The sequence below is a fragment of the Aspergillus fijiensis genome (genome assembly GCF_003184825.1).
Source record: "Aspergillus fijiensis CBS 313.89 unplaced genomic scaffold BO72scaffold_1, whole genome shotgun sequence".
In the NCBI taxonomy this organism is placed as follows: Eukaryota; Fungi; Ascomycota; class Eurotiomycetes; order Eurotiales; family Aspergillaceae; genus Aspergillus; species Aspergillus fijiensis.
The window spans coordinates 633766-660900 of NW_024468977.1; the positions used below are offsets into that span (position 1 = coordinate 633766).

The 27135-nt window shown below is 52.5% G+C and overlaps 5 protein-coding genes across 5 annotated transcripts; 3 read left to right on the forward strand and 2 right to left on the reverse strand.

Moving 5' to 3' along the window:
* The first annotated feature begins 142 nt into the window (after nt 1–142).
* Nucleotides 143–1654, forward strand: BO72DRAFT_7730 (uncharacterized protein). Its single transcript, XM_040950701.1, has 3 exons — nt 143–570; nt 642–1375; nt 1442–1654. The coding sequence occupies exons 1-3, from the start codon at nt 331–333 to the stop codon at nt 1524–1526; spliced, it is 1059 nt and encodes a 352-aa protein (XP_040806714.1). The 5' UTR covers nt 143–330; the 3' UTR covers nt 1527–1654.
* Nucleotides 1655–4451: 2797 nt separating this feature from the next.
* On the forward strand, nt 4452–6973 carry BO72DRAFT_7778 (putative HMG box transcriptional regulator). Its single transcript, XM_040950704.1, has 4 exons — nt 4452–4929; nt 4984–5075; nt 5153–5298; nt 5361–6973. The coding sequence occupies exons 1-4, from the start codon at nt 4637–4639 to the stop codon at nt 6849–6851; spliced, it is 2022 nt and encodes a 673-aa protein (XP_040806715.1). The 5' UTR covers nt 4452–4636; the 3' UTR covers nt 6852–6973.
* A 1076-nt stretch (nt 6974–8049) lies between these two features.
* On the forward strand, nt 8050–13381 carry BO72DRAFT_464517 (uncharacterized protein; the record flags this gene model as incomplete). The annotated part of the gene is made up of 5 exons (XM_040946645.1): nt 8050–9040; nt 9109–11772; nt 11997–12012; nt 12291–12419; nt 12487–13381. The coding sequence occupies 5 exons, from the start codon at nt 8050–8052 to the stop codon at nt 13379–13381; spliced, it is 4695 nt and encodes a 1564-aa protein (XP_040806716.1).
* A 119-nt stretch (nt 13382–13500) lies between these two features.
* Nucleotides 13501–16917, reverse strand: BO72DRAFT_523501 (uncharacterized protein; the record flags this gene model as incomplete). Its single annotated transcript, XM_040949783.1, has 2 exons — nt 16687–16917; nt 13501–16593 (listed from the first exon to the last, which is right to left on the reverse strand). Exons 1-2 carry the CDS (start codon nt 16813–16815, stop codon nt 13501–13503), a joined length of 3222 nt encoding a protein of 1073 aa, XP_040806717.1. The 5' UTR covers nt 16816–16917.
* Nucleotides 16918–17415: 498 nt separating this feature from the next.
* Nucleotides 17416–19971, reverse strand: vosA. Its single transcript, XM_040950716.1, has 10 exons — nt 19486–19971; nt 19318–19385; nt 19176–19245; nt 18965–19110; nt 18821–18905; nt 18661–18707; nt 18491–18599; nt 18091–18421; nt 17856–17978; nt 17416–17785 (listed from the first exon to the last, which is right to left on the reverse strand). The coding sequence occupies exons 1-10, from the start codon at nt 19533–19535 to the stop codon at nt 17507–17509; spliced, it is 1308 nt and encodes a 435-aa protein (XP_040806718.1). The 5' UTR covers nt 19536–19971; the 3' UTR covers nt 17416–17506.
* Between the last annotated feature and the right edge of the window lie 7164 nt (nt 19972–27135).

Genomic DNA, 27135 nt, shown 5'->3' on the forward strand with positions numbered 1-27135 from the left:
GCAGCAGATCGATCCCCTACAGACCCGACTAGTTTACTACTTTCCTCTTCCTCTTCCTCTTTCTCTCTCGTCACTCTTCTCTACTCTGTTATACTAGGCTTTCCTCGTATTCTTCGTTTTTCTTGCTTCAGACAAGAAAGTTGATCAACTTCCTCTGAAACTTAAAAAGCGGCGCAAGCTCTCCTTGTCGGCTGGAACACGCCCGCAACGCAACAAAGACATCGGCCGGTCGCTTCGAGTGTCTATCGGCTTCTCCGCGCGCCAGCCTTCACCACCTTTGTCGCAAACTCGCCGCCGTCCTTTGTTCGCGGCCCTTGATGTCCCGTACTCATGCGCCTCTTTAGCAAGTTCCACGCCGTCTGTGCCTTGGCGATATGCAGCATCCTGCTTTCTGCCTCATTCCTCGCCTCTCAGCACTATTATCGCCGGGTCGTGGCCGATGAACCATCGGCTAAGCTCCGCCCGGCAGCGTCATTTGACCGCCGTCTAGTTGTCTTTGGGGATTCATGGAGCGACAATAATGCCGCTGAGATCCAAGGGTCGGTTTGGACCGAATGGCTGTGCTCCTCGGTAAGTGCAGTGCTATGAGATCAGATCCCATCCCACTAGGTATGACAGGCTAATCATCCCTTCCCTGGTAGTTTTCATGTCACCATGAGAACTTGGCCGAGACCGCCAAGTCTTACAGCGGAAATTACTTTGGCTCGGTCGTGGATAACTCACAGCTATCGGGCTCTTTACTCAACCTATACAAGTCTCCCCTGGCCGACCTAAAGGCCCAGGTCAGCAATTGGTTGGCGGCCGAGACAGAAGTAATGCAGGCGATGAGTGCAGAAGCGATCGGCACCCGTCAAAATCGGACCATTGTCATCCTTTCCTTTGGCGTGTGGGACCTGTGGAATGTTGTGGGCAAGACATACAAAGAAGCGACCCAATCGATCGACAATACGCTGGACGTGATCATGGATCAGCTCAATCTGCTGGCGGAGCTCTGGGGCCACAACGATTTGAAACTTATCCTGACTTTGGCCCCGGATGTGACCTTCTTGCCTGCATTCCGGGTCCAGGCCGAACAACACCAGGCGAAACAGAAAGACGCCATTAGCATGTCCGACTATTGGAACCAACACTTGCGACAGAGAGCGGATGGCTGGGGCAATGGCACGATCTATCTGTTCGATACGAATGCTTTCCTTGCCGACCAGATCCGCGACTGGCAGCTCTTCGTTGCTGGGATCGAGGAGACCAATGGATTGGGCAAGAACGAAGACCCTGGCTGGGAAAACGTAGAAGACGCATGCGTCCAGAGCAGCCAGCAATGGATGGTGACATCAGAGACGAAGAAGTGTGACCGTCCGGAGAAGTTTTTGTTTTGGTAAGAACAAGGCATTATCCTTGGCACTCATGACTCGACTGGAAAGGCTGACCAATTTCCCTTCAGGAACGAGATGCATTTGGGACCGTCCGCGCACCGACTTTTGGGCATGGAAGTCTTTCACGGAATCCAGGAGATGTGGCTCCGGTAAGGTTCTTTACACGAACAAAAAGGAAAGAAACCCACCAGACACAAATGAAAAAAAAAGACAGACAGAGAACAGAAAAAAAAAGAGCAAGACACACAAAGAAATGTTTCAACTTTCCTTTGATGGGATCCTGGCCAATGCCACTTAGTCGTAATTCGCTCTGCAGGGAGCGATGACCTGTAGAGGATGACTGGTAAACACTGGCCTGTTCCCGAAACCATCAAACGCCGACGGAACAGGCGACCAAGAAGTCTTGGGCTCAGCTCTCTATCGTCGGGCCTGCACACGATCGCAGTTCAGGCGATGCTGGAGTGAGACCACTTGAGTCTTCTGGCGTCACCAGTGGAAGGTACCGGATATCATCACTAGCATCCGGGTTGAGATAGCAGCTGAACCGAGTTCTGACAGGGTTCAGAGGTCTCAGGCACGGCTTCAGATCTGAATCAGGGATTGGCAAGGTGGTATGTCTCATTGAGAGACCGGGAAGAAAAGCAGCAGAGGGTATCCGTGACGTCCGCTTCAGTCAGTCGGGTGGAGGATTGTTGTAACGTGACTTGGAATTACTGGGGAGGTGTGCCAGGGATGGGTGCGGCATGCGATAACCTGAATCAGCACCGATTTAGAGAAGGGAACTGACTGGGTCCTGCAACCTCAACGTATCAATGAACCAATATCCTCCCCGAAGGCCTGGAAGGAGTCTGGATTCAAGCTGATCAAGAATGATGCAAGATGAAAAGTGACTTCAGTGGGTACTAGGTAGGTAGTATTCTTTGTGGAAAGTCAAGATAAGTTGAACATGGTTTCGGAGGGGAACAACAGGGGAAAGTAGTTGGGTAGGGGAGTGGGAGGAGGAGGGGGGGGGAGGAGGAGGAGTGGGTTTGGAAAGAACAGGGGGAAGGGAACTATCATTGGTGTGGTTTGTCTCGTTTAAGAAGTATAGTACGTACAAGCACTTCTGAGTACATTTGAGAGTTCAAACTTACTTATGATCTTTGCTGGCTCTGCTCCTTTGTTTGAATCAAAAAGAGGGGGTGCGAGCGGCTGTCAGACAGTCTCGGGACGATCAGTCACTAGCTGATGAACTTCGTAGCTCAAGCAAATGAACTATCTGTCGCGGTCTGTTTCCTAGGGGGGTAAAATAGGCAGAGCGCTGAGCCCGGATGGGAGACCGCTAGTTCCGCTTGGCCTGTCACTGGGTAGCTTTCTGTTAGCTGCTTAGCCCCGAGGCCCAGGTACCGGTACCTGGGGAAAAGCGATTTAGGAGGGGGGGGGGTTTACGAACGGTCTAGATCTGGTTCTTGCGTGTACTTCGTAGATACAGTAGTAACTTGGAATGGAAGTACATACAGTACAAGAATACTCATATGTATGACGCTAGGTCCGGGTGTAAATGGAGGACTCTGATGATATCTTGTTTCAAAAGTAATGTATCTAGTGTATACCTATACCTCAGGGATTATGTTAGCTGATTGCTACTCCATTGTCAGGAGTACGGTCAGTAGTTAACCCGAGGTCCAGTGAGACTGAAGAAGGAAAGGTACGGAGTACTGTACAAGGTACTGTACACTTGTTTGGGGGGGGGGGGCAATCAACCCCCAAGAGTACCGTAGTTCGAGCTCATTAGACCTGATGAGCACTAAAGTTCGGGTGTCACATTGGCGGTGGGGAAAAGGGCGTGGATGTGGATGTGATTGGCCTCGGATGGCAGCCGCCCACCGCATGCGGACTCCCCGAGAACAAAGGAAACATTGCGAACAATACCTACCCCATCCTGTAGTAACTATCGGCTCGGCCTCTTTAAATATCACCTTCATCATAGATGATTAGGAAATTGGTAAGTAGGTCATCACTGGACCTTTCTGGTTCGAGTTAGTCTGACATGATTCTGTTTGCTTGTACAAGTTAGTTAGGTGACTTGGATGACTCAATCATCCTCATCCCTCCCTTCCCCCTGTTGACAGTCAATACCGTCATTATCCCATCCCATCGATCTCCCTTGTTACCACTCCACCTAGTAACAATTCTTCTCTTCCCTTCTCAATCATCCAATATAATCTGTTTATGATGTCAACCTTCCGGCAGCCCACAGACTACCCATTGCGGTGTTCTTTCTATTCCATTGTAGTATGGCAACCTGCATCCCACTTGATGAGATTTGGGGTTCCATTTGGATCTCGAGAAGAAACAAACTATCTTGTGTGGTGGAGATTTCCAACTAAGGCCGGGCTATTCGGCTTATCCTGGCGAAGACAGACAAAGAAACCCTGGTTCCAGAATTAGGTGATTTCAGGTAGACTAAGACCTAAGACGTACGTAGTAGGGAAGGGAAAAAAAGTTAAGGCACCGGGTCCAAAGATAGTCGGCTCTTATAACAAAGCACTTCAGAAAGCCAAATCCCCTCCGGCTTTCTTCCCCGGCGCCCTCCCTTTTGGTAGGTTTGGTTTGAATAGGAACGTCCTCTTATTCATTGTCAGAAGTTCCCTCCCCTCCATGATTGAAATTCGGACGCGCGAGAGAGAGAGAGAAAGAAAGAAAGAAATTCGAAGAGGCTTCCACAATAAAGAAACGCAAAGGCAAACCAACCCTATCCTTGACGCCCAGGGAAAACAAAAGAAGAAACACAAGTCCCTTGCCCATCGTTATTGGTATTATTCTCGTCATCCTTATTATTTTCATTATTATTTACTATCGTCTTTATTATTATTCTTTCGGTCAGGCTGGTCATTATCATTGTCCTCCTGATTATTATTATTTCCACTACAATTTGTGAATTTGTGAATACCGAGTGTGTTGCCAGCCCAGCAGCAACTTTCCCAACCACGAGGCAAAGTCATTCGTTTCTAGCCTACTCAGCCCTTTGTTTTTGTGATTGATTGATTGATATGTGCATGTCTTTCTTTCATCAGCTTAAACTTCCCTTCGCCTCTATTCCTTTCTTTCGTCTCGAATACCGAATTCTATCCTCTATAATTCTTTCCCACCCCCCTTCTGCTCTCTTTCAGCGGTCGTTCCGTCCTTTCACTCCAGCTGAACCACAATCACCAACTACACGCGCCCTTCCTTTGCTCACCTTAAGATACTCGTCGGCCACCCCCTCTACAGCGTTTTCTTAAATGGCTTTTGATCGAGTTCTTCCCAAGCCCCCTGCTTTACGATATGATCCTTCTTTGGCCACGCTACCTCCATCAACCGGTAGTCTCCTTGACCATAAGATCATGAACGACGGCTACTCGAAAATGCCTGTGATGGACCATCACCATCGCGATGTCGCTTCGTTCGTAGCACCTCGCCGGTGGGCCGACAGCTTCACCCATACGCATATGGCCCACAATCGGCACAAGATAGCCATGAACAAAACTGTACCTTCCCTGGAGGCCTCGAAACCACCGACTTTTTTGGGCACCAAGTCGATCCCTCTACGCGAACGGTCTTCCGTATCAGAGCGCTCATCCTCGTCCAGCCCTGTCAAAGCCTCGGCTCCGACCACGAGAGAATCAGCGGCCAACTTTTGCCTATGTCAGCCAGATCCGAAGATCCCCAGACCCAGGAACGGTATGTAGCTTCAGGCGCACGGATAGCTGTCGCTATCGTACCCCCATATGCAGATCAGCTGATCCAAATGAATGCAGCATTTATCTTGTATCGTCAACATTGGCAAGCATCAGTCGTGGCTCAACATCCGGGGCTAGCCAACCCTGAAATCTCGAAGATCATCGGGGAGCAGTGGAGAAAACTGCCCCAGGACACCAAAGACACATGGAAAGCTCTAGCAGAGGTGAGTGAGATTTACCATCTTGGGTCGGTCGAACATTCCTTGTTAACATGAGTGATGTTTAGGAGGAGAAAGCCCGCCATCAGCAGCAGTATCCGGAGTACAGATATCAGCCTCGTCGCTACGGCCGCGATGGGAACTCCCGTAATGCCAGCTCTGGCATCAGCCATAACCCGCCCGGCTCCACGGTCTGCAGCCGGTGCGGTGGCCGAGTTATGAACCCGCCCGTATCACCGGACGCGCCGCCTTTTACCCCCAGCACCTCGGGGTTCAATAGCGTCTCCCCACAGGTCGAGACTGTCGCCGTGCGCAGCAGCCAGGCTCGGTCTAAAGACATGGATCGAGCCCCAAGTATGGTCCGGATCGCTCCCACCGGGGAGTCACAGTCACCTCGTCAGCGTCATTTTGAGGAGAGTGGCAGCCGGTCTCCGGATAGCAAGCGCCGCCGATTTAATCCCCAGGTTTCTTTCGAAAACAACATTCAACGTGACCGGAGCCCTGATTCTGCATATCCCGTCTCTCCTTACACACCTCACTCGACTGTCTCTGATACAAGAGGGTTTCTTCAGTTGGCGCCACCTCAGAGACCCGTTCGAAATGTTAAGGATTTTACCCCCCCAGACCCTAGCCTCAAACTCCCTCCCCTGCAGACCACTACTATTTCTTCTCAGCCGGGAGCTATGACCCCGATGACCCCTTTTGCACGGGACGGATCTACCCTCGAAGCCACGGTCATGACGATCCCCTTCCTCAATAAGATCAAGGTCCTTGCTAAGATATCGCCTCCTCTCGCCCCCCCATACCACGGCAACGCGGCACCCCGGCGGGGAGCCGTGATTGCGGTGGATGGGCAGGATCCAGCTTTGGTCAAGACAATGGTTGACCATCTCAACAACACCCTGCAGAAGGAAGGTAGATATCAGACCCACACTTTCACCGGACCGGATATCAATCCCCGAAAGAGCTACTCCGACTCGGATCAGATGGGAGACGCGACAGTCGACTACCTCAACATCATCTCCGAATGGCACCGCATCTCCGACAAGATCATAAACTTTGTCAAGCCGGTGCGGGCCTCGTCCGAGCCCAAGTCCGAAAATGAAGAGCCCACGGGCGTGTCACCTCGAACGATAGTCCCAAAGACTGCCGAAATGCAGATCAATTCACCTGAACCGTCGGCGGAAGGCCAGTCGCCGTCGGTGGCTCCGACAGAAATCAACACCAACCGGGTACCAGTTGCCCTTGTTCCTCGGTATCAACTGACCACTGCGGACGCATTTGCATGCTCCGTGCAGATAGGCGACTCGTATGCACCACTGGATCATTGGCAGTGGATGGCCTCTCTCTGGCGTGCCTGCGTAGGGCCCGACATCACAGTCTACATCCGAGAGTGCGAAAAGGAGGAACTGGACCGATACGGAGGCAATCCCGTAGAGGTCCGCCTGCAGGACGCGCGAACGATCGTTGTGCGACGGGCGGCGTCGTCGTCCAAGGAGATGGAGGAGAAAATTTTGAAAAGAGTAAGCTTTGAGATCGAGGATTTCCTGACGCAATGATCGATTCTGTATCTTTTTCTAGCCATTACTGAGTTTCTGATAACTTACCCGCCCTGGATGTAGTATTTCCAGGCTCTCACTTTCAGCGCTCGATGCCCATCTTATATAGGTTTGTTGTTCACCTTCAATGTATCTTTCGTGGGTCATGTGGCGCTGTGGATCCGGGAGGTTCTTTCTCTGATAATCTTCAACAAAATGAGGCGTACTCAATCGCGGAGGACATTTGATAATATATGTGATTCACCTATGTTGAAGATGTATAAAGTATACAAATTTCACAACAAAATTGACATCTTCTATCAACCCTCATGAGGGGCACTTGGCAAGCCATATATCCTGAAGCATCTGTCAACAAAAAAGAAGGCGATCTTTTGGATGTACTGTACATATGAACGTGTCAGGAAGGACGGTTGGTGGGGTGCAGTTCACAGTGGAGTGGAGTAGGTAACACAAGATCGAAGCCGTAAGTTGCCTCAGGCAGAGATCTACCTAGGTTAGTTCGTTAGTTAGTGAGGTACTACCTTACAAAGCCAATATAACCTTATCCGGCACTGAAGAGGGCGGTGACGCGTGCTACCCAATCACCATGAAGCGATTGTGGCGCTTATCGGCAGATCCTCCACCCCGACCCTCGATCGATGATGCATCGAGCTGCAAACCCGGGGTCACCCACCACTACCACGTACCACCTTCAGGTACTGTACGAAGTACAGTATATATGATCCACTTATCTGCAGGGGCTAATGCGGCTCTGTGGTCTTCCTCCCTCATTACTCTTATTCTCTGTTTGAGACCGCAGAAATTTTCTTTGTGTGTTATGCCCAGTGAAGGACTTGACCCAGGCCAGTGAGATCGCCGCCGACCAGATTTTGGCTTGGTCCCTAGTTGCGGATCAACACACAACAACAAACACCCTGGGTCGCGCAAGATCAGGTGCTTTTATCGTTGTTATGCTGACCGCAAATGAAATTGCTAATGTGACATCTGCACCTGTTGTCGATACCCTTGATTGTCAGGTATGTTCAAAACACCCTATTGACATGGAGGCTATATTGTTCTCTCCCTGCCGGAGCTGCCAACTTTGAAAAAGAGGATGGTCGCTGACCGGTTGCTTCTACCCCCTTTCTCCCCGGGGAGAAGGGGAATTCATGGCATACAGACATCACTACCACACACCCTAGGAATCAAGTATGACACCATGGCTCTCGACTCCGACCAGGAAGCCCTATCCGCCACCGACTTCTACCTGGGACTAGAATCATCGGTCGACTCCCCGGCCTCGACGCCGACCCCTGCCACGCCTCAGTCCGAATGCCCCGCTCCCCGAAGCATCGTGACGATTGATACGCCTACTGCTACGGCCGCTGCTGTTGCTGTTGCTACCGCAGGCAGGGACGGGGAAGGATCGGACATCTCGCTCGACTCGTACATCGCCGTGGGGGTGCTGCGCAAGCGCAACCCGGTCTACGGGAGTGTGGAGGAGGCCCCGGCAGCGGAGGCGGCGGACGGATACCCGGCCTCCCAAGTCGCCAACCTGGAGAGTCACCAGTGGATCCGGACGATCAGTTTCACATACCCGGAAGAACACTCGTCGTGGTGCGGGGTGCAGGTCTACGTGCTGCCGGATGATGTGGGGCGCAAGCACCTGCCGCGGTCGAATCCGGCGTTGCGCCGGGCGCTCAAGGTCGTCATGGAGAGGGTCGATCGCTCGGTGGAAGCGTGGTCGGGCGACTTTGTCGCGGATTGGAACACCTGGGGTCCCACTAAGCGGGATCTAGAGGGGGATGGGAAGGAGGAAGAAGAGGATTCTCTTTGGTACATTTTCAACACCCTGCAGGACCCGGCGCCTCGGGCAGATATGATCAAAGATAACCCGTATGCGAGGAGGGCGATGGAGCAGTTGCTTACCGTGACGACGCCAGCGCCGGCGTCAAGCGGACGGGAGGGGAAGGACGACGACGACGAGGAGTCCGTTCAGGATCATTCAGGGGTCTTGGGGCTCAAGACGCCGTTGTATCCCTACCAACGTCGCTCGGCTGCGACAATGGTGCAGCGGGAGGCTCAGCCGGCGCAGATGCTGGATCCTCGACTCGAGGCTCGCAGAGGTCCAACGGGGCAGGAGTATTACTATGACAAGGAGGAGGGACGGATTGTGCGGGAGAAGAGAATGTATTCGGAGGCTTGTGGAGGTTTGTTCTTGGCTATGTCAATTGTGCGTGTCCAGGGGAAGTCAAACTGCTGACGCTCTATGTGCTAGGGATTTTGGCGGAAACGATGGGCTGCGGTAAAACACTGATCAGTCTGGCGGTGATCTTGGCAACACGGGGGCATTTCCCGGAAATCCCCCTGGAGTACCAGGAACTAAACCCTCGAGTCCGGGACACGACTGGAAGTCTGGTCGAGATGGCCGCGACGACCGCCGGTCGGTTCTCGCTGCCATGGAAATCCCACTTTGACGAACTAGGCCACTACGGCGCCTTGTATAACAGATGTGTTCAGGCGTGTGAGAGGAATCGCGGTTCATATACTACACCTCCGCCCCCAGCTAGGCACGGAGGTCGCAGCGGCGTGCCGTATCCGAGGTCGCCTCCCCAGAAGCTTTATCTCTCTTCGGGCACGTTGATCGTTGCTCCACCGAATCTGGTCAGCCATTGGGAAAAGGAAATCGAAATGCATACGCAAGGCCTCAAGGTACTTACTCTACGATACAACAGCGACCAAATCCCTTCACCTGGTGAGCTGCTGCATTATGATATTATCCTCTTCTCAAAGGTACGCTTCGAGAAAGAAGCTGGTGAATCGGCTCAACTCACTCGGCACCTCTCTGAACCCCCAGCTTCCCCCTTGACCAAGATCCATTGGTTGCGTATCATCGTCGATGAGGGCCATAATGCCGCCGGCAGCGGACATCGGTCGAACATGGCTCATCTACTCAAGCAGCTGCGCATTGAGCGGAGGTGGGTTGTGTCTGGTACCCCGTCCAGCGGGCTTTACGGAGTGGAGGTTAGTTTAGCCTCACAGGAGACCCACACCAGCGACACGGACTTGACCGAAGCGACGATGGCTGTGTTAAAGAGCCGGAAGAAGACCGGCAAGGCTAAGGATGGTGAGCTCAAGGATCTGGAAAAGTTGCGGCGGATTGTGATTGATTTCCTTGAGCTGAAACCCTGGTCGAACTCCCGGAACCGGACAGATGACCAGGCCAATTGGGTCACATATATGACGCCTGTAGGGCCTGGCTTGAAACGGCGAAAGGCCTCATCACTCCGGGCTACCTTGCAGAGCCTCGTCGTTCGGCATCGGCTGGATGTCATTCACAATGAAATCACGCTTCCTAGACTTTACAACCGAGTCGTGCAGCTGGAGCCGACTTTCTACGACAAAATGAGTCTGAATTACTTCATCTTCATCTTGGCAGTCAACGCAATTACCTCGGAAAGAAAGGATCAAGATTACATGTTCCACCCTCGCAACCGGAAGCACTTGGGCCAGGTTATCAGCAATCTTCGCCAGGCGGGATTCTGGTGGGCCGGCTCAGATGAAGGCCTCTCAAGTACGATTGAGACTGCTTTGAAGTACTTGGAGAAGAACCGCGATACGATGACCGACAATGATATTGAAATGCTACAAGAGGGCATCCAGGTTGCGGAACAGGCTCAGGCGTGTAGCAGCTGGCATGCGTTCAAGCAGTTGCACGAACTCGGTGTTTTCGTCGAGGACTTTCCTTCGCATGCTCGAAGCATGTGGGCCCTCGATAACACAAGCGTAGAGGATGTGCCTCTACTACTTGGAATCACGCAAGCGCATCACGCGCAGCGATTCGTTACCAAACAACTGAACACATCCGACCCGGCCGACGGGCTTGCTGGCGCAGGCATCAAGGTGCGTCGCGAGCTTCGACTCGCTAGTAGCAGCGAGAGCGACAACTTCGAGACGAAGAAGACTACGCCAGACAAGCCGATCAAGAGTAGATCGCCCAAGAAGACCTACAGCAAGGGTCTGGTGAAGACCTTGTCGCCTGACTCCCCTCTCGCCAAAACCAAACTCGTCGCCACCGCCTCGGCCAAACTGACGTACCTCCTGGATCAGATCTCCGAGTACCACAAGAGCGAGAAAATCATTGTGTTCTACGAGAACCCCAACACCGCATACTGGATTGCGGAAGGGATCGAGCTTCTCGGAATTGATTTCCGGATCTACGCGCAGACCCTCAAACCCGACACCCGAGCGGAGTACCTGACCCTGTTCCGCGAGTCCGAGGAGGTGCGTGTCTTGCTCATGGATCTCCGGCAGGCCTCGCACGGACTGCACATCGCCAACGCCTCGCGCGTCTACATCGTCAACCCCATCTGGCAGCCGAACGTCGAAAGCCAGGCGATCAAGCGAGCGCACCGCATCGGCCAGACTCGCCCCGTCTTCGTCGAGACGCTCGTGTTGAGGGACACCCTGGAGGACAAGATGCTGCGGCGCCGGAAGGCCATGACCGACAGTGAGATCCAACATGCCGAGCGCGACCTGCTGGACGATAGCACAATGAGCTCGATCATCCAGAACGAGCGCTTCATCCCCATGTCGGAGAACGAGCCCCCCTCTTCCGCCATGCGACTAGCATATCTGAAGCACCCTGCCGGATTCTTCAGTCGACACAAGCTCGCGATCGCCGACGACGAGGATGTCTCGAGTGTTGAGATGGCGGGGACGGCGGCAGCCGCGACTTCTTCTCCGAAGACACCGCCGGTCGCGCTCCGGAGGAAACGCGCGCGTCTCGTGCCGGTACACCTCAGCGAAAGCAATTCCTCCGGACCGGACATCGTCACCCCGAAACGGCGACGGACCTCGGCGCCGAGATTGAGCTTCGTATCTCCGCAGGGAATCCTCATGACGCCTCCACGGAGTTCCAAGTCTCCGCGGCCCACGGTCCGTTCGGGGGAGTCGTCGAGTGGTCGTGCAAGTCCGGCTGTACGAAGATAACGAAGTGTATTGATCGGCGTTTGATATTGGAGCTACATGACGGGATCAAGAGGGGGCAAACCGTTCGGTGTATCCTGTGTACCATATATGGAGATTTACTTACTATGTATAACACCTTCTACAAAAGATGTACAGTACTGTATGTAAATCACCCAATCATGAATTACATTGTAGTGCTGTTGCAAAAAACGTCAGTGCAATCGCACGCGCGCGCGCGCGATAACGATAAGACGACGCCCGTACGCCGCGGGCCCCACCTCAGCTTGCTATCGCGATAAACCCGCCGATCAAGCACGTAAGTTACCCTACGAGAGTCCTACCCCTCTTCCCTTTCCTCTAACTACCCCAAGCTCTTCTTCCGAGCCACCTACCTACCTAGGCCTCAACATCATCATCATAATCATCACCGAACATCAAAATGCCCCCTCCAAAACCCACCATAATAATCGGCCTCTCCGGCCCCTCCAGCAGCGGCAAAACCACCCTCGCGCGCCTGCTGCACCGCATCTTCACCCTCCCTCCGGACGCATCCACCCCAACTCCCCAAATCCGATCCCTCCTCATCCACGAAGACGACTTCTACCACCCGGACGATAAGTACGTTATCTCCCTGTTTCCCCCCCACAACAAGCTAACTCCTAAACCCCATGGTTGGGGAGAAAAGAATCCCCCTCACAACCCTCCCAACCGGCACGGTGCTCCAAAACTGGGACACAGCGGGGGCCCTCGACCTGGGCTTCCTGGCGGCCTCGCTGGATTACGTCCGGACGCACGGACGGCTGCCGCCGCGGCTGCGGTCGAAGGAGGATCAGAATGATACGCAGCCGGTGGATGATGATACCAGTACCAATACAGGGGCTGCGGGGGAGGAGGAGCAGGTCGTGGAGGCGTTGCGGAGGCGGGTGCAGCAGCGGCTTGGGGCGGGGGCCGGGGCGGATGCGGGGACGAAGACGGTCGCGTTCATGGAAGGGTTTTTGCTTTTCGCGCCTCCATGCGACACCGCTGCCGCGGCAGCGCAGCACCCGCTGAGGGAGGTCCATGAGCGGATGGATGGGCGGTTGTTTTTGCCGGCGGCGTATGAGAAGGTCAAGGAGCGGCGGGAGAGGAGGTCCGGGTATGTGACGATTGGGGCGGCGCCGGTGCCGGACGGAGCAGCTGCTGCTGCAGCTGCAGCAGCAGCAGCGGAGGGGGAACAGCAGGGTAACGGTAGTGGTGACGCGGTGAAAGACGATCGGGAAAGTATCGACTTGGAGGCGGAGAATGATCGGCCGCCGCAGAATTTCTGGACCGATCCCCCCGGCTATGTCGACGATATCGTCTGGCCCAATTATGTCAAGGATCATGCGTGGTTGTTGCTCCCGGAGGAGGAAACGGAGGACGAGGACCGCTTGCTGAGGGAGTCGGATCCCCAGGTGCTGGTCCGGCTCGTGGGCCAGGGGACTCGCTTGCGAGAAAATGCCGGGGTCACCGTTGCTCCAGGGCGTGGGGATAAACCCATCACGGAGGTCTTGACTTGGGCAGTGGAGGAAGTGTTGAAGCATCTAGAGAAAACGGTATAGACGGTATAGACAACCTGCAAAGCCCATGGTGACCATTGTAAATATTCTACCTAGACTAGACACATAATTGGTATCTGCTTGATACGGCTTCTGCTTCTCTCAATCTCAACACAAATTACTCACACTGGGTCACCGTTTGGAACAATTGGCCCGCGCCATCCCAGCCAGTAATCCACCTGGTCTCGGAATGAACGGGTTTGGTGTGGATGGAGTGGCTGCTGCTTCTCTCCAACTTCTTCTGTTCCACTTCCCAACCCCTCCAATTCGACCTCTGCATCAGCAGACTCCTGCTCAGTCAGTTCCTCCGGCAAATTGACATCCCCTCCAACTGACGCAGTCTTGCCCAGCTGGAACATCTGCTGAAAGTGGTTCTCATCCGCCGCCACAGAGCTCACCTCGCTAGTCAAATTAATGCGCCCTTCATGCATGACAGACGATTGCGAAGAGCCTCGAAACGAACGACTGAGAGCGTTGACGTATATGTTGTCAAGCCAAACAGAGGTAAACATGCCACCCACAGCAAACCCTACGCAAAACATCACAACAAGCCCCTTCGTTCGAAGAATCGCGTACCTTTCATTCGAACCAGCTATCGCATCTTCGCCACGTTGTATAATCTCCTCCTCACCATTCACACCACTAACTGCTCCACGAGCTTCTTCACCGACGTCCGTGACTTCTTCTGTCGTCATTGGGGAGGTCTCTTCGCCAGTGTTCACTACATCGTCTATCATCCCTACTGGAGAAGCATCTGCAGCGCCAGACTCTTCGGAATGCGATGTATGCTCCAGCGGCTGCTCCTGTGTCTGCAAGCCAGCCTCGGAATCTTCAGGCGTTACCTTCATGGAAGACTCTCCAGGATGGTGATTTGCTGCATTTTTAGAAGGAGATTCATCGCCTCGTTCCAAGTGAGTGTATCTGAGATAATGCTTAGCACGATCATTCGAACCGGATGGCCCTGGGTAGACTCTAGGAAGCCAGCTGCTTGCTTTCGTCTTGTTGTTGTGAGAGAGTTTGACCGTCCAGCTTATGCAGAACATCTCATAGTTCATCGGGTGGCAGATGATTTGTAGGGTCGAGGTACCCAGAGGCGTGTCATGTTCCGGTGCGATCTGAACCACCTGTAGCCCTGTCTTTCGAGTGTCAAGTTCGGTTCGAAAGAAGCCTTCGGGCCCGCCATCAATCGATAGTAACACACAGCATTTCTCAGCGCAGAAGCAACGATTGTGAAGCTTCACCGAGCAGAATGCCTGGTACCGAATGCAAATCGCTTTCTGGCGGTCGCGAGTGCCTTCCGCGGCGCCAGAGCAAGGCATGATCTCCGCTTTGATCTCTTGGTCCACAGTGAAATCTTTGATAATGCCGTAGAAATTCTGGTTGCACCGTCGAAGAGGTATCATAATGTCTCCACGATAGACTAACTCCGCCAGAAAGCAATTCTCCACCATCTTGTACCGTCCCAGGTTCGTGACTCGAAACTCAAGCCCGTGGTTTGCCGGAATTTGAAAGAGCAAGACCCCGATTTCATCAGTTCCCAGCCTAGGCAGCCCCGGGATGACCAGGTAGCTCCAGCCACGTGGTGCTCCTTTCTGAAGCTTGATGGTCAAGGTGAGAACCATCTTGTATGGCACTGGTGTTATGTTGGGAGGGCTTTTGACAAACAAGATGTCATTGATGAGAATCAGTTCTGGTTCAGCAAATACCTCCGGCTGGGGTGAATCGTTTTTTTCCTCAGAGTCATCGGTTGGATGCTCCGAGATGGTAGGCTCTGGGGATCCAGGCTTGGCCGAGGTCGAGCTTGTGATGGGGCTTTGGGCTTCTGTGGTCATCCTATCGTGCTCAGGATCTGTGAGTGGATGGCGAGATTCTCGGAGGGTTTCGTCACTGTGCAAAGATCCATGCAACGATTCAGTGTCCGCCGCTCCGTCTGTGCCACCGAACAGTGGCCGTTGCTTATATTTGAGGGGAGTAGTTGGGGCTTCTTGGCTACATATATGGTCTGGAACTGTTTCCATGGGTGGAAGGTTGCTATCGACACGGGTTTTCTGATGCCTCCAAGACTCGTGCTCCCAAAGGGACTTTTCTAGGACTTCGATGTCTCTTGCCGTGAAGATCGAGTCAATACCAGAGTCCGGTTGCTTATCCGTAGGCGCAACGTTACTGACAGCTGATTCTTCGATGTCTTTTGCCGGCAATATCGAGTCATTTACAGAGTCCGGCTGTTTATCAGTAGGAAGAACCTTACAGACAGCTGCTTCTTCGGTGTCTTTGTATTTTGCCGGCAAGATCGAGCCATTACCAGAGTCTGGTTGTTTACCCGTAGACAACACGGTACTGGCAGCTACTTCTGCAAGATCGATAAGAGTAGCCGTGGAGTTTGAAAGGTCATTTTCCCCAACCTTGATGTAGCTCGAAGCACCCAGGCCAGCATCGGATGATGCATCTGAGAGCACTGGTTCGACTGGCTTATCAATCTTTGATGTAGATCTAGAACTTCGACTCGAATGATTAGAGCGATAGCTCGTGGACAGCCTGCCTCTCAACCTCTGCATCTTCTCAGCAAGTGGACTTTTCGTTAGGCTTTTGTGTCTGTGAGCAAGGCCGGCAGAGACAGCATTGTGCGAGGCATCACCGCGTTCCACTGCTTTCTCGTTCGAATCTTCACTTTCCGTGTCTGATGCGGAACTCGGGAGACACGCATCTGCAGCGCTTCGCTTCCCTAGATTCTGGGCGTTGTTGCGGTCCTCAGATCGAGCGATGTTTAGACATATGGGCGGCGGTTTCATTGGGGGAGTGCTACGAGATGCATGTCGGTGGCGTGTTTCCTGAAGGCTCCTGGTCCTCAGATGTGTCACTCGGGGTCTTTCTGACTGAGGGCTGGCTCCATCAGAAAGGGATCTGACCTCCCCGACCTGATCGTTGCAGGGTGACCCAACAACGTCCTTGAGGGAGCTGACGTCGCTGACCTCATGCCCCGCGTTGAAAGCAGACGATCTCCCCGAGTCAAGCTTAGTTTCCTCTCCATTATCCTCGTCCTCAGTCACTGATGAAGAGAAAGCAAAGAGGGGACTGGGAGTACGATGTTCATATTTTGACTGATCGCTCTGACCGAAATGGTCCGAATGGACGCGGGTTACAGAAGTGCTGATAAGGGAGATGGCCGAGTGCTTTGTGTTCAGAAGCTGAGACTGCGTGTTGGGAAGACACTGGACCTGTGTGCTCATATAATCCGTTTGCTTGAATCAGCGGCAGACCCTCCAACCCTCCACGCACGCTCAAAGGATGAGGTTGGTGAATTTGCTTACCTCCAGGGAGATTCTTACGGCCACTGGATCCTCGAAATTGCCCGACCATGTATTACGTATTTCTAGGTTCGAAATCTCAGGCGGGTTTGGATGTGATCCGACTCGTGCCTTTGCCAGATGTTCCGCCATGCTGTCCCAGCCGGATGCCGTTGGTGAGCAGCAGGGCTCTGTTGAGTGGAAAGTCACAATAGTATGGAACGAAGGAGGAAGACGATGTCAAGTGAAAGATCAAAAGAAGGAAAGGGAAGGGGGAGCGGAGGAAGGAACACAAATGGTCGAGGCGACGCGTGGTGCCCGGAGTTAAATGAGTTAAGGGAAGTTGACTGTTTGGATAAATTGCAATCCTGCCAGAAACGGCAACACCAACACAAACCGTAGACTTGGGCCAAAATTACCTCCAACAAACTTCTAATTACTTCGCAACGAAAGGGGTCGGATTTCTGACAGTACCATACTGCCTAACTTCCATTTTATGAGCCAAGGAGCGAGCAGCAAAGCAAGAAGACCGGCTGCCCACCTCAGGCCATAATACTGCTCCAGGTCAAAAAATAATAATATATACAGCGAAGTCAGTAGTACCCTCCCTCGACAAGAGAAGCAAGAGCAAGAGACGTAGCAATAAAATCCCTGGTGACCCATTTTAATTCCCCAGGCGCCATGTATCCCCAAGAGCCGCCGATTTCAGTTCCCATGAAGTAACACCGACCGAACTGTCTATCCAAGTATCCCATAGCAAAAAATGAACAGCAAGAAACCAAAAGCAGAAGGAGAAGAAAGAAACCGTCAATATCAGAACACATACATCTGGACGTTGATTCGCTTATCGGGGGGTGCCATTCGCCGAACCAGGATGGTCGAAAGGGGGCTGACCGGGCGCGGAACCGTATCGCTCCGCCTCGTTCGTACCCATGGGCTGAGATGGTAGGATCGGTGTAGCCGCTTGAGACGATTGATCAAAGTAACCTCGAGCCGTCGCCCCATTTGTCCCCTGGGGAAAGTTGCGGTTCCGTTGCAGAGGAGGGAGTATCGTTGAGCTGGTCTGATATTGCTGGGATCGAGGATAGCCTTGAGACATCATCGCCCCTGTCGCATCCGCTGTCTATCCAAACATGGTTTGTTCTTAGTCTATCATCGGGAATAGATGAACAATGGGAAAAAGAAGTCCATACCGGCGTGCCAGGCTGATTTACCATCCCAAGAGACTGCATCGTCGCCTGTTGACTCGATCGACTGTGAACACTTGGATCCTGCATCTGGGGTACCTGAGCCGAAGCCGGAATTCCGTAACTCATCTGCTCCGGAGTCAGCTTAAGCAAGCATTAGCTACGGTCTTCTAAAGGACACTCGGGTAGCCTTGTGGAGGGCGACTAAGTGACCGCCAAACGAAAAGACAGGCCGACATACCGTATAGTCAGGAACTCCCGCATGCCCCGTCGGATAACCCTGCATCATAGAAGCCGGATAACCCTGAGCCTGATTGTATATTGCAGTCTGAGGGTAAGCATCCATCTGGCGAAGTCGGCCATCAGCATCATAGACACCTCTGGTGCCCATGTCAATCGACGACATCCGCGCTCGTTTTGTTGGATGCGCCGCTCCGTAGTACGACGCGTAGTCTCTGCCTGCTGTTTGAGGGTACCCGCTGAATGCGTTACTAGACATCTGAATTGACGAGCGATCTGGGGATCGTGGAAGCGGCTGAGGATAATCCTCCGGTCGTGGGGGTGGTCGTTTTCTGTGTCACCAGTAAGCCATGCCGCTAGCGCCATCCCGGGCCGTACTGTAAATTCTGTGGTCTACCTACATCAGCGTCCGCGGTTCTTTTCTGATCCTCAATTTTACTCCTTGATCTGCAAATGATCGAGATAAAAAGGTCGACTCTCCCATTCCAGGGAAGCTTTTTGGGGGGTATACTGCATCCGGTAAGCATTTGACCTCGGGCTGTGCAACAGGTTCAAAATGAAGCGTACTCACCCGTGAAGCGGTCCGTAATGATGGATTTTAGGTAAGTTACATCGTCCCTATAGACCAATGTCAGCACGAGCTCTTGATTTACGTCCTTTCCTTTCTCATTATCCGCAGGGGGGCCTGTGGGCCCTGGAATTCCAACCCCCGGTCACTTGGAGAGGCTTACTTGCGCATTTCGAAGAGAGTGAATTTGAGTCGAAAGTCGCCCTCGATCTTCACGGACAGGTCTCCCCAAACGAAGAACCCTCCATCTAACAAAAGCGCGTCAGTACGCGGCGCATGTCTGCCAACACTCCCGAGCCTCCCTTACCGCTATTGTCCACGTCCTTCAACCGGTGAAGCGAGGAGACCAGTGTACCAGTTAGTGCGGTGGATGGTGCCACGGGAACAGGATTGTCTTCTGAAGCATCGTAAAGGCTGCAGCACATAAAATAATAGGGACTCTGGAGATAATGTCTACTCGCGCCGATTAGCCAGGTGAAAGCCGAGGGCACGAGGGCACGAAGTTTGCGGTCACATACTGTGCGAGATAGGTCCCCTCCTCTCTCACTCGAATCTGCACGATTGGCGGCGGATCAACTGGCTTGCGTTCTGTCCAGGCAACGCGATCCTCAAGTCAACGGCTGCTCGTCCATGGGACCAAGTTTCCTGGCTGCGACGTACCTTTCTCCTTCCCACCAGCCACGCGCGCCCGGGTGGGCTGCTGGCGAACGATCAAGTCGAAGTCCGCGCTGGAGGTGAGCATCGTCAGCGAGAAGCCCTGGATGACCGAGTAAGAGTTGAACAGCCAGCTTTGAGACGACCAAGAGCTGGGGGAGCGATAGCACAAACCTCTGAGAATCGCGGGCCAGGGAAGCGTCCGAAAACGTCGACGCACTCATCAAGGCGAGAGATTGGGGAGATAGCACAGATAGCACCGGATTGAAGGGAGCCAAGGGATCCAAGTCGGATATCCGTCAGGAAACGAGCAGGTGAACCACGTCTGAATAATAGCAGGATACTCAGGGGAACAGCTTGATATGATGGTTGAAGAGAGACAAAAGGTGAACCGGTGGTTTTACAAGGAAGAAAAAACGGACAGGCCGGGGACTTCCACTCTGGAACCTGGCTGCGGAACAAGGTGCGGTTCGGAAAAGCACCAGAATGAAATGAATGATACCTACCCTCGTCACTTTTGCAGGTGATGGACGGGTGGTGGGTGGGGGGTGGGTAAGAGAGTGGTCTGAGGAGGGGAATTGGAGTTGGTTAAAGGATGGGACAGCACAGTGTATGACCGATAGAATGGGGGAGGTGGGATAGTGAGAATTGTAGTTAGTAAGGGTAAGGCCAGATGAGTTTAAGCCCGTTGCAGCTGAACAAGAGCTGTTCTTGACCTCTTGGACCCAAGTACCGGAGTGGAGACAGGGTGGGAATTGCTGGTAGTTCAGCTGCCAGTTGCGGGATTGGTAACAGCTTTCGGGGAGGGGAGGGGGGGGGGGAGGGTCGTTCTTTAGGTAGGGAGAGTTAGTGGTAGCGTAGTAAACCTTAGAGCTTCGATGGATTTGGGTGATTGTGGTGATGAATGGATTGATAGGTAGTAAAGAATGGTAGGGACCGTTTGAAAACAGACGGGGTTTTGGTGGTAGCGGTAGCAGTAATAGTAGTAGTACGTAGTGTACGTAGTGGTCAAGTTTTTTTTTCCCTCTGTCGAGTGAATGAGTGGTTGAGTGAACGGGCTCGACCTTTGGTTAAGGTGGAAAGGTGGGAGGAGTGGATGACTTTGACTTGGGTTTTGGTGGTTTTGGTGGTTTTGATGGTTACGAAAACGGCGCCGAGGGAAGGAAAAAGATGGATGGTGTCGTCAGAATGCAAGCGGCAAGAGCCAGCCGAGCACGGTTCCAGACAAACCTTAACTGCCCAAGAAGAAAAAGAAGCAGCAGAAGAATGCACCAAAGCTGCAGCAGAACCTGTAGTTGTACTGTACCTTAACCAGCAGTAGCAGCAGTAGCAGCAGTGGCAGCAGTAGAAGTCGAAGCAGTCGAAGCAGCAGCTAAGTCAGCCCTGGCGATCTTCGTGTCTCTCTCTCTCTCTTTCTCTTTCACTCTTGAACTTTGTGAACAATCGCTGATAGAGACACGGACGGATGGCTGAGTGGCTGGATGGATGGATTGTTTGCACTGTTGGTCTGACCGATCGATCTTCGACTATTTCTTTCTCTTGCTTCTTCTTGTTCCGGTTGATGATGTCGATGTTCAATTGTTTCTGGAGTTGACTTCCGGACTCTTTTTTTTTTCGTTGGGGTTTCTTCTTCTCCCTTCTCCTTCCTTTTGATGTCTTGTCTTCTTTTCTTTTTCCTTTTGCCTTTTTTCCTTTTTCTCTCTTTCTAATCCGATTTTCAATTCCGGACCGGCAGAGTAATTTCCTCACCAATGACGAAATATTGATTATCGATTTCCGTCCTAAAACTGCTCCCAATCTCCTTCTGTGTCTCTGTCACGAACTTTTGCCCGAAATCAAATCGGAGCTTTGCGACCGAGTAAAATATGGTTCATCCAATCCACACCAGGTCTAGATGATTTCCCAAATCAAATAATAATAAAGGAAATATGTTGGTGTGAATAATGGAAAATCCGATCAACCCGATTCAGAAAACCACCACACACAGACAACCGACACACAGACAAACCCACGCTCGGTCAAAGACGAACACAACGCTAATCACTGGGCCCCCCCCGCACGTCTTTCTGAAAAATTTCTGGCCAAAGTCAAAAATAGATCGAAATGAAGCAATAGGAAGCGAGAACAGCGACCTTGACAAGAGGAAGGAGTAAGTGTGGCGGGATTGAAACACCGCCTAGTGATCAGACTGTAGCTGAACGATGGGTCAACGCCGAGTCGCCTCCGATTGTCTTCTGACGCACAAAAAACTGCTTCCCTCCTAAAAAAAAATCAAATAATAAAAAATGAGGGTAGGTGTGTCAGGAAATTAGATGGGTAAAAAAAAAGGTGAGCCTAGGGTAGAGATTTACTGGGACGACCAAAGAAAAAAATAGAGAAAGAGGAAACGTTCGGCGCCAGCTGAGCCAGACAAATGGCCCAGTGGAGCAGTCCCAGATTTGTCGAGCAACAACCGGCCACTCTTCGGTCGTCGAATAATGGTATCGTTCCCAGTCGTAGATGGGCGACCACGGTTAGGAAAGCGGGCTAAGGTGCGTATCAGTCTTGACGATCCGACAGGAACCGCAGCGACATAGGGATGATGCGCACATTGGCAGGTTCCGACGCAAGTGTGCTGCAGGAGGGGCGCAGCCCCAAAGTCAGATCAAACAGACGCCAAAGTCAACCTCGTCTGGGCCAGACGGACTGACGACGGACTGATCGAGCTAAGCTTGGAATCCACCGCGTCTGCGGCACACGACCATTCGCTTCCCCGAGCTCGAACCCCAGCCCACAGACGCAACGGTTTGACCTCGTGCACGCGGAGATGGAGCCGGTTTATGCAGGTGATGAGGACCCGTATCTAGGCGCCACACGCAGGGTCTCCGACTTCTAGAATTGGCGCCAACGAACTGTTCGATGCTGGTCGGTGCGCGCGTCTAAGCATTCCAGTCCGCGGACCAGTCCCCCGTAACTGTATGTATTGATTGGATCGTTATCGCCGTAATCGATAGCGGAGAAAGGAGGGCATCTGTAGAGAGCAAAAGAACCACGCGCATGCACACACAACCACGTCCACACCCACACGTGAGCGCACTGGGGACTCGGCCTGTGCTGGCTCAATTGCGTTGCACCCTCACGAACGATCCTAATCGGACAAAGAAACCAGTGAGGTCAGAGTACATCACACAAAGGAATTCGTATCAACAATCATCTATCCCCGTCACAAGGACACGAACCTTGAGTTAAGAGCTCCTTCTTATGTCATCCACCGGGATCCGTGTTCTTGACAAAGAAGGATCCAAGGGCGAGAGGACGGGGCAGCGCGGGGGGTCCAGGGCCCTGCAGGCCCACTCGGAGCTATCCTGGCGCGAACACACGTCTTTGTTTTGCTGCGAGAAACGGCCTTTGCAAGAATTGATTGACTTCGTTCGTTCTTCGTTCTGCTGACTTTGTTCCTGCGACGCGCGCGCGCACTCACCGCAGGGTGCGAGCGGTTCTTGATTCGGTCGCAACCAAGTGGTGCTTTGGATCTGGTGGGCGACGACAACCCGAGTCGGTGTCACGAGGTATGATCCCCTGCCGTTCGGTCTTCCCCTTCGCCAAAGCCTGCAGCCAATTCCCAATCGAAATCCACACCCCTAGGGGATATCCTTCGCAACTTCTCGAGCCCTCGTACTTTTTGTACCACCGCGCGATCTACCTTTTTCGGAGACGGGTGTATCAATCGCCTGCGACGTTGCTTCTGCCTCAGTACGGTAGTAGTTTCCCTCACAAAAATGCGGATTGGGGATGAGGAGATGGAACGACCACTGCGGCCAGGATCGAACGGAGTGGACAAGGTGGCAGGGAGAGGAGGCTTGGACGACAGAGGCCAGTGATCGCAACAACTATAAGAGGAGGAAACAAAAAAGAAAAGAATAGCAGTGGGTGTGGGCCTCTTTTCAACGTGCAGCCGTGGGGAACAACAGATCAGGCTGGAAAGTCAGCTTGCTTAGCTTGCTGCACTCTAGGATTCTAGCTCGATGGATGCATCACATTGCCTGGATTTGACACGCAGCTCGCAGACGGTGCGTCTCCCCACAGGCTCCGTCGCTCCCCCTCCCACCCCCCCTCCCTCACCCCATCGAGAAGACTATTCCATCTGGTTGGAACGATTATTAAGTCATCGGATATCGGAAGACCTTCTGCACTGGCCAAAGAGTTGCTGAAGCAATGTCGACAAAGTAAGCATGATCATCCTAAGTACTGTACCGAGGACGAGTACCTTCATTCTGACCCAGAGGAGATTCAGCAGCCCTGAAGAGCTAACCTTACTTAAATAGTTGTTAACCATCTGGTTGGACTACGCTTGCTCTCTCCATGCATAATCCGAGGGTTGTTTGGTTCACGCTGTGTAAGAGCGCGGCTGACAATTACGCTTCTTCTCCCTCGGTCCATACAGCGTATCTTTTCTGTTTGCTCCCCCCCCCTTTTGTTCATCTGGGCCTGTTCGGTTTATTGTTTTTCTTTTTTCCTTGGCCTCTTCTTTGCTTCCCCTGTCCGTTAGCCACTCATCTCAGATGCACTGCATTCCGAGACGCATACGGATCCTGGAACATAGTAAATGGCTGTGGCAGCTGCATCTAACCGCATCAACTGCGGAGCTACTGGCTCCCAGAAGTCCGCGACCGGATGTCCTGCAAGATTTGAGGGGACGGCTTCCAAGGCAACCAAACCGTTAATATTCAGAGCAACAGGATGGATCCATCTTATCCAGCAGTGGGAAAAAAAGCCTGTCGTCATTGTGCCGAAGGTTTGGCGCAGCATGGCGCACAAACTAAGAATCCTCATCGCAAGATTGACCGCGTAGACTGGATTAGCGAAAAGCAAGCGACCGAAGATTGGCACGGCTTATGCAAGGGTGAAAGAGGCCAATGCCCAGGCCTTTACGATCTGGGTCGGATGCCCGGAGGCGACGGGCCATTCGATCACTGTGCCTGCAAACCCCGAAAAAAAAAGCAAATTCTGGAGAAAAGAAGGGGGGGGAGGAGTGGGTGTGTGAACGAGAGGCGACAAAAAAAAATTCACACAAGACGGACTCAGATAAGGGTTGGGGTCACAGACTGATACGGTTCGGATTCGGAAAGCGTCATGCAAGCAAGAACAAGTGAATTATCCGAGGGAAGAGGGAAAGGGAAAACAAGACCAGATTCGTGTAACGAGCTAGAACTGGGCCAGCATGACTCCATTTCAGGACTGGACCGTCTGGTCGGGATTTGAAGAAGGGCTTGTGATCGACGCCATACGGGTAGGGAACCTGTCAGCAAGTCTCCGATTGCGATGCTTCTCCAACAATCATATTCTCCTACGGAGTACTTCAGAAGAAGTTCCGTTTGGTCAATGATGCCACGTTGTGACGGAGTCGATAGTGGACGGGGTTAATCGGCTCTAAAGGGGAAAAAGGGGATCCGAGCGACTTCGATCGAGATCTATCCCCCTGTTCTTATTGTTGATGGCTATTGTTGGGTTCGTATTTCTGGTCAATTGAATTAAGACCAGACCAGGCCAGCCGTACGCCAGGCGAACAATCACAATACCGGCAGAAAAAAAGCCACACGCACACACACACAGGAGAAACACCGTGACCACACCACAAACATCCACTGTGGGTTAACTTATGGGGCTGTTATGGGGATTCAACTTCCCTCGGCTGCAATTGGCTCCCTCTCAACTTCCACAGCGAGCTGGTTGAATTTTACAGGACGAAGGTTGAGTAAGGGTGGAGAGGTGGTGAAGAAAACGCCTGACAGCATCAGAGGGAAAGGTGTGTGGCTTGTTTTCTTGATTTTCCTTTCGCCAGACAAGTTTTGAAGTTGGACGTGCTTGTCTTGGTCGTCCACAGTGTCTTCACCAAGTATGGGAAGTCCTTCTGCCGCCCCGTTCCCTCTTTCGTCGATGTACATCTGCTTGGTGGGGCTGGAGGGGGATTGGCAAGGGAGGGATGTGAAAATAAATGCACAATGAAGTGTTCGGTTGCCTTTTTGGGGCCAGAACAAGTTAAGGAACTCTCGCACGGGGACGCGAAACCGTTCCCGGGTATTGTTGACAGGCGGACCGTCGACCATCCCCAGTGTGAACCAGACTTTGCCAAAGCGCTTAATCTACGCTACCGTTATGCTTATTCTGGCCCTGCGATCACCGCCCTGATCTCTCCTTCCTCTGAACCATGGATGTTCACCACTTTGGTTTCGTGGTTTTTTGTGCCCCCCTGGCACGATTGGAACTCAGGGTCGGTCCCGCTGAGGTTTTTGGTTGAGGAAGATTAATTGAGTAGCTTGATCCGACTCTCGTGCCTGACAATAGCTTCCTGACAATTGCGTCGTTGAAGCAGAAGAACATCAGCATCAAGACAAAGGATATTGCAGGATTTCCTCAGAAGCGAGTCACGAATTACGATACCCCAGACCTATCAGATGGCCCACTAACCTAGCTAATCCAGGTCGGTCAAAGTCCCGGGCCTACCTAATACTTCTACTCCTACTCAAAAGGGAAGTGGACAAGGAAAAAGATCTGACTCGACTGACAGATCATCTCGGGAAACCGAGATATCATGCCAACTAAGACGCCTCTCACAGGAGCGACCGAATGACTTATCATCGAGACGTGGGGGGGGGGGGGGGGTCCGAGACTTCTGTCCAAAGTACGGAGGGCGGACTCTGCTTCAGTTTATCTCCCCTTTTCTGCCTTTTTTGCTTCTTTTTCTCCCCCTCGATCTCTTTGTTCCGTCCGTAGCGATCATCCCATTCCCCTTTTGTTGTACTGTACTCCATATTCACATGGCTCTTCAACCTCTTTCGGGAAGGATTCTTCCTTCACATCCTCACTAGGAAAGGGATGTCCGGCTGCAGAACCGCTCAATTCACCGCCACAATCAAATATCCCAACGATCATTATTGTCTCCACGTCCGCCACACGTCCAGACGATCTCTCAATGGGCTCCTGCAATTGTGGACATGCAGAGCGGGGTATGAGAGTCCGTCCTTTGAGGCCTCCTACTTTATCTGGGCAATGCAGTGACCCCGAGCTCCATGGATCCATGCGTCGACATCATCGCGCAGCTCCCCTTCTTATATGGAGCAGACACCATCGACGCCCGTCCAGAGATCACGTGGCATACGTAGGTGGAATAATAACGTCCGTTATTATTGCAGGTCTCACGGACGCTTGACGAAAGTACGCCGGATTGCCACCTCAGCAGCTAGACTCCATCCCGGCCTTATTCGGGCGCATGAAGTGCGTTGGTGAGACTCCTCGGCTGCTCGACCTGGCTTTTTCTGCACCGCACTTGAATAGTCAATTCTTGGTGGTCCCACTCAGAAACTTCGCACTACCGACCCATCAGACGAAGGAAATCGTATAACCAATTTGAGTCCCGTAGTTGAGCAACAACAAACTCTCAGCGAAATGTCGAAGCATAGTTTGGTGTTCAACCAGGGTTGTGGTGTAGATAAGATCGCCAGGGGGGGGAATGTTGAGAGGGAAGGCCGATCGGAAAAGAGTCCCTTCGCTTAACCACCAGATAGTTTTTGTGGCGACACCAGCACACACTAACTTATACACTCCAGTACTCTAAGTAGATCATCACCTCCATCCATCCACCAGCAAGTTACTTGGATTGAAGCATCGAGACTAGCTAGAGTGAAAGTCGCTACATAGCACTTTGGCAATTAAATTCAAGTCCTGCTTCTCTGCCCAACTCAAATACACTGCATATACACCGTGCTGTACCTAATGCAAGCACCGAGGTACAGTACTTAGTCCAGCACAACATCGTGCTCATAGTCCAGAACCCTTAGCAGGTAC

What these genes read in the sequence shown, in the direction of transcription:
- vosA (XM_040950716.1), bottom strand. Translation starts at nt 19,535, where the DNA reads ATGAGTGCGTCGACGTTTTCGGACGCTTCCCTGGCCCGCGATTCTCAG. An exon ending in CATTACGGACCGCTTCACGG is followed by an intron (nt 18,600 to 18,660) that starts GTGAGTACGCTT and finishes TACCGGATGCAG; the next exon opens with TATACCCCCCAAAAAGCTTC. An exon ending in TAAATCAGCCTGGCACGCCG is followed by an intron (nt 17,786 to 17,855) that starts GTATGGACTTCT and finishes ATGTTTGGATAG; the next exon opens with ACAGCGGATGCGACAGGGGC.
- BO72DRAFT_7778 (XM_040950704.1), top strand. Translation starts at nt 4,637, where the DNA reads ATGGCTTTTGATCGAGTTCTTCCCAAGCCCCCTGCTTTACGATATGAT. An exon ending in GATCCCCAGACCCAGGAACG is followed by an intron (nt 5,076 to 5,152) that starts GTATGTAGCTTC and finishes AAATGAATGCAG; the next exon opens with CATTTATCTTGTATCGTCAA. An exon ending in CATGGAAAGCTCTAGCAGAG is followed by an intron (nt 5,299 to 5,360) that starts GTGAGTGAGATT and finishes AGTGATGTTTAG; the next exon opens with GAGGAGAAAGCCCGCCATCA.
- BO72DRAFT_7730 (XM_040950701.1), top strand. Translation starts at nt 331, where the DNA reads ATGCGCCTCTTTAGCAAGTTCCACGCCGTCTGTGCCTTGGCGATATGC. An exon ending in CCGAATGGCTGTGCTCCTCG is followed by an intron (nt 571 to 641) that starts GTAAGTGCAGTG and finishes CTTCCCTGGTAG; the next exon opens with TTTTCATGTCACCATGAGAA. An exon ending in CCGGAGAAGTTTTTGTTTTG is followed by an intron (nt 1,376 to 1,441) that starts GTAAGAACAAGG and finishes ATTTCCCTTCAG; the next exon opens with GAACGAGATGCATTTGGGAC.